Here is a 19,081-nt window from a genome sequence, read left to right on the forward strand (position 1 = left end):
AAAAAAAAACAACCAAGGGCAGAGTTGAATGAGCTTAGGAAGAAACTGACGGTGGTTCTTCCTGAGCTGCAGGTCTCAGTGACACAGCTTGCTCCTCTGCTCGATCTTCTGTGCTTCCTCTAAAGCACCAGTTGTTCTAACATCCTTGCTTCATCTTCCCCACGTGGGCTTCGTACAGCTCAGTTTCCACCTTCCCAGATGCTGAGCCTGTCTTCCTAACTCCCTATAGGCCTTGCAAGTAGCAGACTACCAGTGGTACGGTGGAAGGTGGGCAAAATTGGAAAATGATGGAAGAAGAATTAGCTAACTCATTTTAGTGTAACTTAAATTAAAAGGAATTAATATAAACCAGAAGGACAAGTGTTTCTTTGTTTCTTTTAAAAAGTTCAAAAGTGGCCTAAAACAGAGATGATACTTAGGGGGACGGGAAGGTATCTATATTCACTTGCATTTAAGAAAGAAATTTAAACTTGAGGCTGTTACTGTATTTCATCTAGAATAATTTAGAAAATTAAGCAGGAAAAATTTTCAGAAGCCAATATTTTAATGCTTCCCCTGAAGACAATAATGAATCGTTGATCAAATTTGGAACAAAGATATTTCTATTTTTAATAGCATCTAAATTCAAACACTTCAGAATGTTTTCAAAAGAGAATTGCCCTCATCTCCCTCATCCTCCCTTAAGAGCAAATCTCCCTTTAGGCTTAACTAGGGAGATGTTACCGTCATCTCCCTAACATGCTGACATGCCCATGTCAGCTTGAGATTTAAAACATTTATTCCCTAAGGCAGAACTTGAAATGTGAAATGATAGCATAGTGTGTTATGTTGGTTTTAGCTGTTTTCTGTTTTGTTAGGAAATACAGAACTCAGTTCATGACAGTGCAATTCGGGACTGTATGTTGCATGCCAGGAAATATAGTGATGATGTGAGTACGCGTTCTGTATCTGTAAAAAACAACAGACAAAAAAACCAACCAAGTTCAGAAAGCACAGCATCTCTAGGCTCCAGCTGAGAGTTGGACCTGTTGTTTTGGCTTGAGAGGATACAATTGCATATTCCTCGGCACTTAAAAGGAATGACTGATGTTGACTCAGCACTATTTATGTTCCTATAATTTGCTTAATGATAATTTAGGTAGACTGAGGAAAGAGTATGAAGGAACACAAAGCACAATGAGGTGGAGCAGAAAGTCAGTAACAGATCTGGAAAGAGAACTCCAGCCTTATACTCCGCTGAGCCAAGACAAAGGTGGTGGAGACGATAGTTCTGCCCACCCTCTCCACCTTAGAAAAGAGGAAAAGGTGCAGTGGTGCAGATCTGGAAGTTCATTGAGAACCATTTCTGCTTTTTTCCCTGCTAATTTTTTTTTTTTTTATTGGGATGTGACTTACTAGTATTACAGAAAAGAACGAAAGACAGAGTTCAATTAACAGTGTTTTGTTCAGGGAGAACAAAAAGGGGAACTGAATTTGGAGCATTGCCTGCTGCAAGGAGTAGGTTTAACTTCCAGTGAACTTGTCTGGCTGGGTATAGTTATCTTAGTCTGTGTGCTCTAGGCAGGCTGATGTTTAGCCAAGAGCCTTAGTAACTAGTTCAGATATCCATCTAGCCCAAGTAGATCTTGTGCTTAACAAGGTTAATGCACAGACATGTGCATGCTTTCAGTGATTAACTCCCTGCAGGAATGGAATAGAATATGAATGTTCACAAGACAAAATGGTCACTAGAGACACTATCGCAAAGGCTGATCCCTTATGAAAAGACAGGCTTTGGTGTCAGCTGGGCAGTGGTGTATGCCCTATATTTTTGCTATTTTTATACAATCTGAATAATTTTACAGCCAAAGTATTCTGTTGGGGAAAATCACAGTATTTCTTTATATTTTTCTGTAATCACCCGCAAAAATTATCAACATTGAGATTGTAATTTGTAGGTAACAAATGTTTTTAAGAATCTCATGACTGCATGGGATAAATACATAAAAGTAGCATTTTTGAATGGCCCTACATTTAACTAGGCAGGAAAATATTCACATGGATTTGTAGTGTTAGCAAGAGAGCACCAAGTTAACAAGTCTGAATATTAGACTAATTACAGGTACAGGTTTCTTATTTTTAATATCATTCTTTTCTGTCTGAAGAGTAAACTGCTGCTTATGAATGCAGAGTTTTTTCTTGAAGTGTATTTTAAAGGAAAGATTAGTTAATAATCTTGTCACGTGTGAATTCTGTAGGAGTCAGTTTTCACACGCAACAATAACAACATCATGGCAATGAATATCTAACTATGATAATTTATTATAAATTTACTTATAAACAGAGGAAAATATTAGCAGTCTTCACAAATAGTTTAGCACAGGATTCTTTGCGTGTGAGAACTGTGCCCCTTTGCAAACTCATGTTACATGTTTGTTGTTTAATATTTGTGGCAGAGTTTCGCCATCAGATGCTGACTCCACAGCAAGTGAACAATCCAGCGGGAGAGAGACAGGAGAAGAAACTGCAAGACCATCAACTGTTGCAAACGAGGGCAAACCACGCAGAGCAGCGAAGAAGGGTTTGTTACTTTTTTTTTTTCTTGTGTGCACTAGCAGTGCTTTACTCAGATTGAAGAGTTACTCTAGTGCTGTAACGTTTCTAAACTCATCTTTGGCTCTTAATTTTTCTGGCTTGTGTCGCAGAAAATTTTCTTCCTCTCATTTTTGGTTTAGTTTCTTCTGTTGAAACTGAAGATCTACACATTCCTTTCATTCCAGCAAGCTTTTGAAACTAATGGCTTAGCAGGAAAGAATCTTTCCTCCTTTTGTCTCCCACACACCCCCGGCAAACCTCTTTCCATTTAGGCCTAGTTGTGGCTCTCGTGGTAGCAATCTTGCAGATGGTTACATAGGCAGCAGAGGTCACAGCAGGACTTGATAAAGTATGGGTATATGTCTGTAACTGTAACTTCAAAAAAGTGATGGTTAAAAAGAAGAGACCAGAGAGGTAAAACTCTTACAAATAAGTTCCAATTCAGACATCAAAATACATTCATGATTGTGCTTTAGAAAGATGAAAATCCAGTGGTAATATGTTAACAACAGTGAAATTTTTTTTGTAAAGAACCATCTTCCTTCCAGTTAAAGTGCCACCATTTGTCCTGGAGGTACCCTAAGATATATTTCTTTCCTCATTGAAAAGTTGATAAAACACTGCAAATTCACTTTCATTTTTTTAATAAAAACATTCTTTTAAATTCTTTTCCTGTTTAAAAGTGTGTGGCTAACTGTGCCTACACAAACACTAAGTGTTTTTTCTGAGAGCCTTTTGGGTTTAGACAGCTTGCTCCTTGCTTGAGGTTTTAGTTACCAGATCTTTGCTTTAAATCACAATAGTCTTCCTAGAGAAAATTCTGATACTGAATATCTGGTAGAAGAGTTCGTGATATCCCCATCTGTTCTTAATACACATGACCTTGACAGCAGCAGAAACTGAGAAGAAGAAAATATTGACCACATTGTGAGCAGTCTCTTTGGTATATTGAATGTTTTTCCACATACTCTGTGAAATACCAGCTGAGATGTAAAGATGACTACTGAGGAGTGCAGTGCCAGTGAAATTCAGATCATAGCAGACAATCTTCACTTTTTGCTTATGTTGAAGAAATGAGATTGAGGAATATGTGAGATAGTTTATATAAACTCCTAGCTCTTGGGTGGCTAAACAGCAAGTTAAATAATGTATGCTTCTTAAACTTTCATAATGTCGACTACTTCTGGAAGAGCAAGGGTGATGGAGCAGGCTTTCCTCTGTAACGAACCTGTAAGAAAACAAAGCATAGGATCTGCTAATGTGACTAGAAAGTTATACTTACTAATAATTCAGCAGGCAGTGTATGTTGTATGTACTTTACAGAATTTACAAAAAGAAGATACTGTACTAATTTGATATATGTTTTCAGTGCCTTAGGTTTGCTCTCAGGACCAGAAATCATGCCCAAGTAAATATATAGGAAAACAATTATGCTATGACAGAGCTCATCTCAGGATGGTTTATGAGTTGCTCCAGCCTATCTGACTTCAACTCTGTTGCCCTGATTTAGTGCTCTCCCATTTCTTCTTACCTGGGAACTCCATTTTTGTCTCTTCATTTTCCATCTCGCTCAGAACTTTATGCAAGGTTTAACATTTCCTTTTGGTGTAGAAGTGTTAGGTATTGCTGCATCTGAATTATCTGGCAAAGGCAGCAAGGATATTGTTTAAAACGTGTCCTTTTTACCTATCATGCCCTTACTGGATCAAATACACTATTTTTTCAGCATTTGGTGCCTCTAGTTTGGTAATCGTAGGGACTATTTTTAGCATTCAGAATTGGAGGCGCTGTCTGCAGAGAGCTCTCTGTCTGCTAAATGGCAGATTCAGCTCCCTTTTTGTGCAGCTGAGGCTTGGCAGTTTGATCCAAGTTCATGCATTTCATTCAAAAGTAAATGCAATCATCTTACTGCTGTGTTTTTTTCCAGTTGCCATTCCAGTTGAATTATTTGTAATAATTACTGTGTTGTCTCTTCTTTTTCCTCTTTTTCCTTTATGTTGTCAGGAGCAAACAGAGTGGGTAAGTAACCAGAGCTGGTAGATGAGTACAAGTAGGAATAGAGGTGCTGGGGTAGCTGCAATTATATCTTCAGGATGGAAGGATTTGTCTTTGAGGTCTAAAAAACCAAAATTGCTCTTCAGCTATTGAAGTACAAAAAATTCTCAGTAACACAAATTATAGTCATCCAATGTAGGCATATTTTTCTAATTTCCTCCCAATTCTTTGAAATTATTGAGGAAAACATCACTGTGAAAGAAACAAAACTGAGGCAGCTGTTGGTCCTGAAACTAGCTTTGCGTAAACAAGTGAGAGATGTTGTTAGAGTTAGTGTCTTTACTGGAAGCCCAAGACAAATGCAAGCTACCTGCAAAGAAGCACAAATATTTTCTCATGAACTAGTGTTTTTTCTGGTCAGGACTCAGACATAGCAAAGATGGGGCCGGAGAAAGCTGGCACTGTCTTTGATAATGCATACCACATCTAGTGATAAATTAAGGACTGTGTCCTCTCATAGCAGTTTCCATCTTATAATAGTAGAGAAGGATGGATATAAGGCTGTCTGTGTCCCGAGGATGCAGCTGATGACTCTCATTAGTTACTTCTACAAACCCAACAATGGAAAGCATCATCGTCTACTGGGATACAAAGAAACTGTGAAATTCATCTGAAACTGCATACTCTGGCATGATTCAAATACCAATGGATCAGTGGAAGATTCCCATTGACTTTAGCTGATTTTGGATTAGGCTTTATGCACCTTGGTTGCTCTGTCTCTTGTTTTTATTTCAAGAGGATGCAGGAAACAATAGCCTTCCTCTGTCTCCAACTGCACTGGTTTTCCTATGAAATCATAGTTTCCTGCAGAGCAATTCATTTTCCTGACATTTCAGTTCAATTAGTAGTTTCAGCCCGGGGAACAGTGATGAACATTGATCCTGACATGTGACCTATATGGACTAGTTGTTTAAACGTGTTCTGTCCAGTATTTGAGTATGAATGCATCTCCATTATTTTTCAGCTTCAGCTGTCTAGTCTGAGATCAAAATTTCATTCATATAGTGCCATCTGATAGCTTTATAAGGAAGATTTTCTAATCGTGGACGATAGTGTAATATAAGAACTTTGAAATGAGAAACCATTCTTATTCACTCTGTCAGCACTTCTAAAGGAGCTCATGTGTTGAGTTAGAAACCGTTTCTCCTTTTGTTGTATGTGTACAGCACTGTGCAGTTCCCGGCTTTCTTCTCTACTCTACTATGCTTCCGTCTTGGTATAGACACGTTCAGGGTATGCACACAGAGAAGATTCAAAGGTCACATGAAGCTTATTGGGAGTTTGTGTGTGTGTGCGCACTTTTTCTGCAAAAGAGAGTAACATATGATGTTACTGTAGAGCCTTACCAAAATTTGATAGTGGGACTTTTGGACAGGTTTACAAAATGAGTTTAAGAACCATTTCAGCTAAGAGGCCTCTGCCAAGCACTTGTTTATGTGTGGAAAAGGAAAGGTTATGGATGAAATTACAAAGATTCAGAGCGAATGCTCAGCATAATTGAATATATTGGACCTTGCTAAACAAGTAATATGAAAATAACCTTAAAATTTTATGTTGGAGGTCAGTGAGCTTTGAGAACTGCTGTTAGACTGGAAACGTTGGAAAAAATGACTAATGTATGGGGAAAACTGGAAAGATGCATGCAGAAGTTCAGATTTCCATTGGGCTACGGGATCGTTCTGAGGGATTCACACTAACTACTTAATATAACTCGTGCCCCTCTCTGTGAGAGGCAGTGCTTGCATGCTTCTAAGAAATGCATGAAGATGGGTCTGTGAAGATGACAAATGGTAAAGATCATATAAATAGCTACAGAAGAGAGATGGATATATTTCATTTAGGCTCTATGTCTTGCAGAACATTTGGGGGACAGAGATCTTGCATGGAACTGTTTACCTTCTTTTTAAGGACACTTCTACAGGAAAGTCACATTTATAAATGTTGCATACCATTTATGAATGTGTACATTTGACAATGCATTGATCAAGTTTGAAAAATATGAAAAATAAGAATTTTGCTTAGCTTGTGGCCAGATTGCTTTCCAGCCCAAAAGTAATGTGCTGTCAATATAAGAAAGTGTACCATTCCCTCCCTCACCTGCTCCTTTTTTGTGCTAGAAGAGGGAAGCAAAGGAGCACGTCATCTACTATGATCTTCTACAGAAGATAGCATTCGCTTCTCTTCTGAACCCTATACTTCATTACCAGCACGTGTTGCAAATGGATCACAGTAGTGGCTGTTTTCTTTTCCTTCTTGTCTGCTGGAGTTGATCAGATTGATCAAGAATTCATTCTGTATCAGAATCAAATCAGATTCTCCTCCTGATTTGAATCTGAGAACCACAGCTCATTATTAGAAGTCTGTGCAAGGATGTGGGACTATGTCCCTCTACTCTGTTGTATTCTTCCATAAGAAGAATCACAAGTTTTAATCTCTCATTGCTTATATTTCGTGGTGAGAAGCAGTTTGAGAATTTGTGGTGTTACTATGTGGACAAGACAAAAGATTATTTTGCAAGTCTTCAATAGTTTTTGCAAGCCTAATCCACATACTGGTTCCTGTTGTAAGCCTAGCTCCAGCAAAAAAACACTTAAATATGTGCTTAACTGCAAACTACTGGGGTGATCCTACAGATTTCAAGTCTTTTGAGGGAGATGACCCATTTCCATTGAAGTGATTAACTGGTGGCAGGACCAGGGCCGCAACTTTCATGTGTATTGGTTTCCATAATGTCTTTTGCCGATGGTATTTGAGTTTATTTAACCTCTTCAACAAATGACAACATGGCAATATTTATGCAGCTTGCTTATTACTATGTGAACTGTTTATCCTGTCACAGAGAAGAAAACAGTGCTTTAAAAGATTTAATCAGTAAAATGCCTGTAAAATTCTGTGTTTTGTGTGGATTTCTAAGGGTTTTTTTTATTTAGTTTATATATCGCTCCTGTCACTTAAGAACTGCATTTTGTAGTGAGACATCTTTTGTTGCTCTTTGAACTGCCATTTGAGCAATTTGCATCTCCTTAAGTACTGATAAGAGGAACCATTAGCAGTATGTACTTGAACAGCTTTTTATGGAGTAAAGAAGATTGAGATTTTGGGGGTTTGCAAATGCCAAGAGCTTGATTTACAGAAATAATGAATGACAGCTCACCTTCTGGAAATATAATGGAAAAATGTTTATAATTTGCAAACCACTGGGTAAACTTGTTGTACACTAAATGTGAATCAGCTGGAAGGCCTATAGGGAAAATTAAACACAGATGGAAAACATGGCATAGTCTTGTAGCATAGCATCTGTAGAGATTAACATTTGACTGAGATAACCCTAGCAGCACTACTTTACTCTGTATTTGTTCTGGTGATTTAGGACCTCCTCAGACCAGCAGCGGAAACGAGCAGCACTCCTCGGCCTCTATCTTTGAACATGTGGATAGGATGTCACGTTCCTCAGATGCCAGCAGACGGGTCCCAAGCAAGATCCAGTTGATTGCTATGCAACCGATGGCAGCACCTCCGGTTCAGAACTCAATCCTTTCTGATCGAGTAGCAGAGACCAACAAAATTAATAAAGAGGTATTTTTAAAGTGCTTTGAATGTTCGTGGACGACTGTGTGCCCAGCCAAGAGGGAAGTGAAAAGTATTTAGTTTCTTGTTATCAGGAGTTCCTTGTTAGTTCCTGAGGAGTTGAATTTTGACAAGATACAGGAATAATCCTGTTTCCATCCAGAGAGATAATCTTAGCTGTTTTTAAGAGATACGTAAACCAAAACTTAAAACACTGAGAAAGGAGCAAATTTGATGGTCAGGATACCTTGTGTTACCACCCCTTTGTTAGTCAGCAGGATATGACTTATGAGAGTTGTGTTAATTAATGTGTGAGAATTGGCACATCTGGCCCACCTTGGTTTTCATTCTACATCATTCTTCTGACTTTTCAGCAACTCAGGATGTGGGTTAGACAAACAAGTTATCTCAAGACATTCTGGGGTGTGAATTTGCAGCACATTCATTGCTTCCAACTTCTGATGTGTTTATCTGACAGTAAACATACAGAAACTTCCTGCTTTCTCTGAGGCTCATGTTACTGTAAGCAGAATATGAGCACGCCTGGGGCATTAGGAGAGAACGTAATGCACTGTAAAACCACATCATACGCTGCCTGATAGTACCATGTACCTGCATCCTGGTTTTGTACTGGGTATAAGATGGCATCTTTTCATAATTCAGAGTGGAAGATTACTGAAACCTTTAACTTAACTGTGTTAAGATACTGTGTTTCTGAGTACCTTACGGAAGAGAGGTAAACACATGTATCTAGTATACATAGGCAAGAGGGGCCACAAAACAGAAATCTGATTATATGGGCGGAAGACATATAATTCTAACTATAAATGTAAAGAGTATGTCTGGCTTGTGTCCCTTTTATGCTTTTTTGAATTTTCATAAGAGAATACACAAAAATCAATTTTTATTTGTTTTTCAATTCACTGCTGCAGATGTGTTCCAGAACTAGTCCAGCACAGACAGAGCAGTTGTTGCTACCTGATCTGGTGCCCAAGTGTTTTCCATTGATAAGAACGATTTCAGTGAGTGCTGGGCCAGGACTTTAAAAGTGTGGTGTTATGATAGCTTTCCCCAGATGATGAGATGCACTCCAGGGAGTTTGAAAAAAAGATGGGAGAGACATGAAAACTCAGCCTGCAAGAAGACGTAGAGCTGATAACGCCATGTTCATCTAGGGGCTTGGGCCCTTGTATTGCTGCTACGTTTCTGCATAGCTTATGGAGGCCTCTCATGCTTAGAAGAGGCACCGAGTTATGAGCTCAATTAGCTCTTCAAGTTCTTGCTTCTTAAGTGATGAAGGTCATTAAAGGGAATACATGACAGACTTCAACACTATTGATCAAATGTATCTCTGTTTGACAAGCAAAGGTAGATATAGCCTGTACTGTCTTATTTTTTCAGAGCAGTGTCACTTCTGGCAGGCAGCAGGAGTTTTTTGTGTTCCTCCTGCCTTTTGTTAAAAAAACTGCCACCTCTCTTCTAATTGCACCTGCTGTGCTGGCAATCATATTGTGTATAATAGTACATCTGCCTGGGAAGACAATGGGGATACCGCAAAATACCCAAGAAAGAAAGTGTGTTTACAAATTGTGTGACTTACTTTAATCCTTCAGAGATTTGGGGGAGGGAGGAAGAGGAGGGAGGGCAAGGCAGGCAGGGAGGAAAGAAGGAGAGGTTTACAGAAGAGCAGCAAGAAGTTCTGTTTGCAGAAACTATAAATGAAAAATGCAGTTGATTTTTTTTTTCTGCCCCTCCTCCTTTAAGATACAAACAGCCCTGAGGCATAAATCTGAGATTGAGCATCACCGCAATAAGATTCGTCTTCGTGCCAAGCGCAAAGGGCACTATGAATTTCCAGTGGTGGATGATGTGGTGGTGGTTGACTCCAAAGAACAGCACAGAATATATCGCAAGGCACAGATGCAGATTGACAAGATCTTGGACCCTGGAGGCAGTGTGCCTACTGTCTTCATAGAGCCCAGGAAGAGGTAGGCTTTCAAAGACAGGAAGGAACAACTTTCTTTGAGACAGTGTCCAAAATACATCAAACCTGTACTTCTGAACATTCAGAGCTTAAAATGGTTCTGATCCCTAGTTGAATTTGAGTTATCTAGGTGGAAAGGTTTGGGCTGTTCTAAACATTTTTATTTATTTCAGTATATGCCAGTATGTTTTGTTTTCGAATTATTGTTTTACAGGTTCTCAGGGGGATTTCTCAATAAATAAACCCAAATGTATGAAAACTGTCTTAAAACAATTTAGTATTTGCTCTGCCATTTGTTTGAATAATTCTTGTGTGGTGTAGAGGGATCAAAATTGTAAAAGAAACATGGAAAATATAAACTGCAAGAAATAATATTTTTATAAAGAAGGGAAAAGATGCAAAATAAGGAAACCCTTGAACAACTTACAAAGCATGAAGATTCTGAATTTTAAAGGCAAATTCACAAATCAATGAGAGAACCTTTTACGTATTCCCTCTGGGTAATGAGGCATGTTTGTCAGCCTCACAGATCTGCCTCCCTGGCGTTATATTTCCAGAGGAGGTCTTCCCTGGGCTCTGTTAAGGGCTCCGAAATACTGGCACTTTGTTCCTGGAGCACTGGTACCCTGTGACTGCTTCCACACTGATAGAAAGTAGCTTTTCCCCAACTACGTGGGTTCCTCAGCTGGTTTGCCTGGTAGGGTTAAACCCAACATGCCAAGCGCAAAGCCATGTTGGCAGTGTGGTCTGTTCTGCAACTGCAAATGTGTCAGACATTGGTCTGGGAGGTCTGGAAAGGCACTGGTGGGGGCTGGAGCATGGACGGCTTTGAAAAATTAATGTAGAAGGGAAGTGACACTGGAGAGAGTTTGAGGGAGGAAGGGGACAGCATGGAGAGCTGTCAATGGCAGTGGTGTCAGGAGAAGCTTGAGGAGAGAGAATCAAGGCTAACTAATGGGACTGGGAAAGGGAAGAGAAACAGGGCTGAGGCAAGGATGACTTGGAGGGAATGGGCAGAGGAGTTCAACCTTGAGTGGGATGAGAAAAAAAAATTGTAAAAAGAAATGTGGTTACCTTTGTCTTGTTTGTTTTTTCTCTCTCTCTCTCTGCTTTTTGTTTTCTTCCTGTTAAGTTCTCGTGCAAAACGTTCTCCCAAGCAGCGCCGACGACATCAGATAAATGGTAGTCCTATCGATGTGGAAAAGGACAGGTTAATCACAACTGACAGTGATGGGACATACAAAAGGCCTCCAGGAGTCAATAATTCTGCATATATTGTATGTATGTCTCTTGAATGACCAGAGCGCTCTGATAATTGTAATGACAGTTGTGACATGGCGACATTTTTGGCCTTCTGACTATGGTCTGAATGGCGAATTTCAGTCACATGTAGTTAACATGTAAATCAAAGTGAAATGAGGATTTCATTGGCAGTCTGTCAGTATTAAGCAGTAAAATTCTGCCAAATATTCCTTGATAATAAAGAGGCCAAGAACCAAAACCTTGTTTTCATTAATGTCACTGTATTATGCACATAAAAGTGTGCTTGGCATGTTTCACAGTATGTTGAACATAGTTTCACTCTATTCCAATTTGCTGAATGTTATATATTCATATGTTACAGAAAATGTCATCCTTTGCTCTCACAGAGTGGAAGACTCAGTTCCTTTCATGAGAAATTTTCTCATCTTTAAAATGTGGGAATTAATTATTAATGAAAAAGAAACATGTCTTTGCGCTGCAGTAACTTGAAACAATTCTAGTACAATGTCTTGAAAATTAATTTTGTTTCCTGTCTAAAAAAGACAAAGACACTGGAGAATGCTTCTGTTCAATCATATCCATGTCACAAACTGTAGTTAGGCATCTTCAACCACTTCTAAGCAGACTTTACTAAGCCTAATGCTAATATGGGAAACCCCTGGACAGTTTTCATCTTGAAAGATGGTTTAATAATTTTAAGAATTTCACCATTAGCTGCATATGCAGTCAAGTGACTACAATGTTGATTTCTGCGGTTTCCCTCTGCCTTCAAACAAGAGTGTGATGATTGTAATGTCATGCTGCAGCAGAATGAATTATCATCTGAAGCTGTTTAATTAAGACGTGTCACACAGCAAGCTCAGCCCCTTTGGCATCTGTAGCGAGACAGTACTCAGAATGCTAAGCTCCTGATGAAGCAGAGGCTTTTGCATCTTGACGACTGATTTTGCAGTCTGCATGCAGTGGTAAGAATGAGCTTTGATAATAAGTCTGCTGCTGCAAAGCTCGTTTAATTTCCTGTTACTGATGAGCAATAAGCCCATGTGGTAAGACCCCAGGTAGTAATTGCGATGCATGCCTCAGGTATTGCTGCTATGAAGCACTTATATGAATCACATTCAGGTGATGCACTCAAGTTCAAGTTCCATCTAACCAGTTAGTTGCTTAACAGCTCCCTTTGTGTGTTTTTCTAGGAGGTAATAATTGTTTAATATTACTGCTGATGTGGTCAGTTGTAAGCTAAAGACTGAATTAATTTCTTGGAACTGCAAAAGCTGCAGAGAAGTCAAAGATGTAGACAAGGTTCATTGTCTTCTGTGTGGAGTAAATGCTCTCTGCATGACTTCATTACATGCTTGCAAACCACAAGATTTCTGTTATAGCTGAGTAACTCCTCCACAAAGCTCCGCTGCCTTACCTGAGATCAGAGTGTTTCAGATCACACTGCATGAAGTATTTGAATAGCTGGTGTCATGTATGTGCATGCAGAGGTCAGGAGGGTAAGGGGCAGGTTTTGTCCAGTGCTGACACTTGTGCCATTTATCTCATTGTGGTTCTGGCAAAGAAAATGTTGCTCAGACTTAAGGCACACAGGGGCTTGGAAGCTGGCTGGTTATATCTTCTCTCTGGCTGCCCTTCACCTTCTTTCCATTTCCTCCAGTCTGATCCGGACTTGCCTCCTGAACCTCAGACATCATCTTCAGCTGATCTGGGGAAGTTCCCCGGCTTGCCTTCGCACCCAGTCTCCCAGTACGTCCCACCACAGCCATCCATTGAAGAGGCTCGGCAAACCATGCACTCACTGCTGGATGATGCTTTTGCGCTGGTGGCTCCCAGCAGCCAAGCAGCCAATTCCACAGCCGTCACACCACCCGGGGTCTCTGCAGGACAGCCGGTAAACAACACTCCTGCTCGAGCAGGGAGGGGAACCACATGCACCCAGTGGGGATCACCTTATGGTCCAACTCAGGCAGTAAACAACCCATTTAATGTGAGTGATGCAATTTAAAAGGCTTTTCTGGGCAGGTAGTTAGCACCAGTTGAGCCATGGTCACTGTTATTGTGCCCTTGCTGTCAGGAATTATCACAAATGTGGAACAGTTTCTGGAACCAGGAGAATCCAGAAATGACTGTCACAAGATGGTGAACTTGCTTTTTAAGCCATTTGGATTCTTTTTCTTTTCCCATCCGAAACACAAGAGAAGATAGGAGTTCTCCTTTAGGATAACTTTTCTGTTATGATCTTTCACAGATCGGTCCTGTTATGTCCAAGAGTAAAACTTTATTTTTTTAAAAAATATATGTGCTAGTTTGTATTTTGAGAATGAAAAAAGAATGTGTTGGGCTTAGGTCATATTTTTCAGCAGGGCATCCACACGCTTTCAGGAGGTGAGGGATAGGGAACCAGTATTTCTGTTTGTGATTTTTTGCATTTTGTAGAGCACCGAGACCCATGGATAATCTTTTAGGTCATCTTGAGTTCCACAACAATTCAGTAGAAGTTTCATAATGCCGTTGGGTCTGAGCCCCGTGGTCTCTCTGCTGCAGGCTGATGCTGGTTGAGGTATAAAGAGAATTCCAAATGCAAAGCTTGGTTTGCTGAAAGTTTTAAGCTAAGTAGACATTGGGGAAGCCCTTGATCTTCTGCAGGTGAGAGAAAGCATTTTTGAAAGGTTTTTTAAGTTAAATAAAGACTCTGATCAGACAGAAGAGACTGCAAGCCCACTGTAACAGTGATTCCTAGGTTTTCTTGTGCTGCTGGGTTTGTAAAACTAAGCTCTTACGGTTGCAATCAAGTCACATGTACAGGCCTAGTGATCTCTGCCGTTCATCACTTAAAAGGCTGACGGTGGACTTCCCAGGGTATGCATTTTGATTTTAATTTGGGTTTGTTTTTTTTTTTTTTTCATTCTTCTGACAGAGATACGTGGAATTTGGAATGACTCCGCCAACAGCACCAGGTCTCCTACCAAGGTAGCGTTTTACTGACAGAATTATCTTTTTATTATTTTCCTTGCAATTCCTCTAGAGTTCATACTGGCACTAGTATATTGTTATGCAAAGTACTGTATAAATGAGAAGTAACAGGAGTCCAGATCCAGCCTGTGTAATTTATTTATGCAGCATGAATGACACATGCATGCTGTATGGAATCCAAGCCTCCATGTAAAAGAAATGTGTTCCTAGCCCCTTGGCTATAGAGATATCCTTCCAAATACTGAGTAAACCACTGAGCTTCAGCTTTTAGCCCGAAACAGTTACTCAGATGCATGTAATTCTCCCAATACTCTCGCTTTCATCTTGTTTCTGTAACCTCAGGGAAACACTCATTCACAAAAGCTTGCAGGTGACTAACGGATTCATTCTATTTTTAACCAAGTTAAGAGCAAATTACAGAGCGTGGTGACCCTCACAGAGAAAGCCTGCCTTGCAGGCCTATTATTATAAAATCAGGGGGGAGAACAAATTTTCCATCTTCTCCTGGCCTTGCTCTGGGAGAATCATGTAAAGAGAAGAAAACAGCTGTTCAGGTGGCTGTTAATTCCACGTTTGGTGTCTGTGTTTTAACTACACGTGTAGTTGGACTCTTGAGTCATAGTACCCACTGTGGTCAGACTTCTCACCCTCTCCAAGCTGCTGCAGCCAAGGTGGTAAAGAGGTGGCCTCATGCTGCGCTCTCATCACCTTCTTACAGCTCACCATGTGAGATGAAATCCCACTGGTATCAGTGTCATTCATTAGATTTCACCTAAAGTCTTCACTGCCTTGGAAACTTGATGGTAAAATGGACATGAAGAACTTTCCTTTATCCATTGTTCTGCAGCCTGATTTTGAAAGGACTAACTAGAAAAGGAGGAGTCTCTAAGCACATTTTCTTACTTAAGTCTTAGCTGAAGGTGACAGTTTCTGTGTGTGCGGAGCATACGCGAGATGGCGCGTGGTATGACATACAGTGTATTTTTTGTAATTTAGGTTACCTTGAGGATTGAGCTTTGAGAGTGCCAACAGAAAGCGTAACCAATTGTTTGTTATTGAGGATTTTTTCTTTGTTGGCCTGTTATGCATTCAGGGAAAATGTGATAAATTAATCATGAAAGTGCTATAACCCATGTTAATACACCTGAGCAAGATAGTGTCTTTGCAACATATTTTTTGTTCAAAAGTTTATCAGCTTTTAGCATAGACGCTCTGGATTTCTCTAAGTTCCAAATTAATGGCATCATTATTAATAGTTCAAATGCTGGCTCTGGCAGCGCTGGCAGATTACGTTAACAATCTGCGAGGTCGTTGGCCTTAGCAGGAAGAATTCCTTTAAATTTTCATTAAAATAGAAGGTTTCCTAAAGCTTGGTCAACAGAAAACAGGGAAAGAGGTGTCATGGTTGTGGAGTGGGGGTTATGCTCAAACTCAGAAGATAATGATAAACAAATTGATAGAGACAGCGCACCAATTACAGGAAGGAAAAATAACCTGAGGTCAGTATGATTAGGTGCCATGTATCAATGTCATAGTCCATTGGCTTAAATATCCAGTGCATGGAATAATAGTTGGGTGACCGTACTGTTCTCTTCTCTGTACAAATGCAGTCAGCACCTTTAATGGGGTGGAACCAACCTGGGTAAAAAAAATTAAATGTAAAAGACCTAGGTCACATAACAGCTAGGCAAACATAAAGGCACAATGAACAGCTTTTACCAGAAAATGAATATTGCATCATGCAGCAAAGATAGAGATACTTAGCCATAGTGGATTAGTGGTGTAAAATTGATTTTTGGGGCGGTATCCCCCCACTTAATTAAATAACTGGAGATGAATACTTTTTTTTGAATGTGCAAAGGTAAATTGAAGGCTGGGTCTCAGTCTGTAAATAGGAAGGAGCACTAGAAAGCTTGTATGATGTAGATTCAGAGCTGTATCCCTTTTTTTGGTACTCTTGTGTTGATCTCTGACTTTAAAGAGTAGCTGTATCTATCTATTATAAAGAAGATTGAGAAGAGAGGGTGATGGGTTATTAAACGTGCACCTTTCAAGTACAAACGCATCAGCAATAAAGGATATATTTCCTGTCCTCGGAAAAATTTGCACAAAGTAATGCATTTTCAGTAATGTTGAGAAAATATTTTCTTTAGACAACATCAAAAAATTGTAGTAATTTATCAGCTACAAGATTCCAGCTCAGCATTGCAGGCATAAAGGGCCAGATGATAACATGCTTTACTGGTTACAGTGATTAACATAACAGAAGTGACGTTGTTAAACATTACCTACCCATTCAGGCATTTATTTTAACTAGCTTCTAAGTCTGGTTGGAAATGGTTTGCTCTGGATCTACTGAGTGGACAGGTGGGATTGTATGCAAGGGAGCTGGGGAAATTCTGGCACTTCCACAATGGGATTGTTGCAGCTTGAACCCCTTATACCTCCTTCATTTAATTCAGTATGCCAAGTAGCTGGTACTTTAATTTACAGTTACTTGTTTGTGCTTTATTAGGCTCTTATTTGGCTTTATTAGGCTATTTATTATTATGTCAGCTTTCTTTGCTATCTGGCTCTCATACAAAGGTGGTTAGTTTTCCAAATAAAGCACAAATCAAGAATAGTTTGAATTAGATGCAGTCACGGGATTTTCCTGTAAAACAAAAGGGTGTGAAACTGAGGTCTTGAGGAATGGGATAGGTTGCAGTCCATGGCCTAGAAAGGCTTAGATGCCATTGTGGTAAAAGGCATATAAAACTCGTTCCTAGTCCTCACTTTGTGTAATTTCATGTGCCTGACTTAGGATGTTTGTCTCACTTTGCTTCTTTTATAGTCACCGGTGAGAGGCTCCTGCAGAAAATGATTTAGTGAACCTAATCTTTTGCTTTGACTGCCTCTCGAGGAGCCTGTCTCTCCTCTTTGATTGTACCTGGAGTCTAAGAGAGACTAGCCTAGTAACCTAAGCATCTGAAGTCTGGGCATCCACACCTCCACCATATTGACAGGAATCAATAATCCTTGAAAACTTAGCTGCCATCAGTCTTTTAAAATATAATCTCTCCATGCCAGGGTGAAGATATGTTAAGAGGAAGCACAGGAAAAGCAGCATTTCCATCTCGTTCTCTACTCCTGTTCTGTGAATTAATTACAGGGTTTCTTTTATAAGCCCCATTACGTTGGCACAATTAATGAAGTTAGACTGATGACAGTTTCTGTTGCTGACTCTTTTCAGTAAATATGTAAAAACAATGACTACCAGCACCAGCCTGAATTATAGGAAACATGAATTTTAGTATACGTTGCATCTCTTCATATGTGCTAATGACAGCTTTGAGTAGTTTGATGAATCTTAAAGAGAAAAGTTTTGAAAATTTCCTGAAGAATGATTGGAATGCTTAATGACATAATAATTGTTCATTAAATACAAATGTAATGCAGTTTGTATGGTTTGATTTAGACCAAAACTGTGTGCCCAGAAACTCTTGGGTAAGTCAGATTTGTTGCTAAGGTAAACAGCTATGTCACTACTGAAGTTGTCTTTTTCTTTTTTTCTTTTTTTCTTTTTTTCTTTTTTTTTTTTTTTTTTAAATTGAAGATGATTTTTTCCCCAACAGGAAAACAAGATCTGTGGACTTTGTTTCTCTGCACTGGGAGACCACAACATGTGAAGAACACTTGTGTGAAATTTTGTTAGCGTTTCTAACTCCTATTCCTGTGCAGTGCAGGTCATGAGGGAGGAATATATTCCTCAGATGTCATTATTTTCTTTAACATTTAAGGTTAAAATGTCCATTAAAAGGCATCATAAAGAGTTGTATTGAGGTACACCTGCATTACTGCTTCTAGTTAGGCAATTCACTTTGGTAATCTTGAGTCCTTCCTTTTCAACAGGCAGAACTTTGGTCCAGGTTTTCTTCAACCTGCAGAGTTAATGCACCCAGACCAGCAGCCACCTGAGGTTCAGTATTCCTCCAGAGGGATATACTCAGAGGAAATGCCATCAGTGGCACGGCCACGACCAGTTGGCAGCACTGCAGGTACGCTTCAGTTAAGTTGAATATGCATTAAAATAACCGATCCTTTTCCATATCTACTCTGACACTGAAGTCACCATTAAGATGTTATTCTCCTTCAGCTACTACACTTGAAATGTGGTCCTTGTCTTCACTGCCAAAAAAAAAGTGATCACAAAGTGAGGTTAACTTTACATCCATAGGACCTTGCAGAAAAAGGCAGTGCTTTGCCATCTTTTTAGTATCTTACAAGCATTGGTTATCACACAGCGTATTTTCAAAAAAAACCCATTCTCTAAGAATGGAAAATTACTTAATTGTTTTAGAGCATACAGTGTATGCTAACTTTCTACTGCTGACTATTTCTTTTGTGCTAAATGAGCTAACTGATGCATCCCAAATCAGCCCGATAAATAACAATTTTTTTTAATACCTTTCTGCATATTTATTTCTCATTTCTCTTCCTAGAAGTGTATGCATAAAAGCAGGATCTTTTAGTTTCTGATGATATTATCTATTGCTGTTGTCCCATATGAAATTATCTTCTGTGATTTGGTTGTGAGAGAATTTCTGTAGCGCTCATCAATGCTATCATGAATAACATTCTAACATCACATGGCAATTAAGCAGCAAACACTGATTCTGAGAA

The 19,081-nt window shown here is 39.4% G+C and overlaps 1 protein-coding gene across 5 annotated transcripts in view; it reads left to right on the top strand.

The window, feature by feature from the left end:
• The window catches only part of KIAA1549 (KIAA1549 ortholog), a 146,430-nt gene that overhangs the window by 119,188 nt on the left and 8,161 nt on the right, over window positions 1–19,081 (top strand). For 3 of the 5 annotated variants that reach the window (XM_087767227.1, XM_087767224.1, XM_087767223.1), the window contains 7 exons: window positions 2,436–2,560; window positions 8,000–8,205; window positions 9,961–10,184; window positions 11,313–11,457; window positions 13,104–13,433; window positions 14,364–14,416; window positions 18,311–18,456. In XM_087767227.1, the coding sequence (XP_087623353.1) occupies window positions 2,436–2,560; window positions 8,000–8,205; window positions 9,961–10,184; window positions 11,313–11,457; window positions 13,104–13,433; window positions 14,364–14,416; window positions 18,311–18,456 (1,229 nt within the window). Of the gene's footprint in view, window positions 1–2,435; window positions 2,561–7,999; window positions 8,206–9,960; window positions 10,185–11,312; window positions 11,462–13,103; window positions 13,434–14,363; window positions 14,417–18,310; window positions 18,457–19,081 lie in introns of those variants that run through there. The other 2 variants (XM_087767225.1, XM_087767228.1) reach the window with 2 other exon arrangements.

The sequence above is a fragment of the Nipponia nippon genome, unplaced genomic scaffold (genome assembly GCF_047370975.1).
Source record: "Nipponia nippon isolate SJK-2023a ecotype South Korea unplaced genomic scaffold, ASM4737097v1 scaffold_3, whole genome shotgun sequence".
NCBI classification, from domain to species: Eukaryota; Metazoa; Chordata; class Aves; order Pelecaniformes; family Threskiornithidae; genus Nipponia; species Nipponia nippon.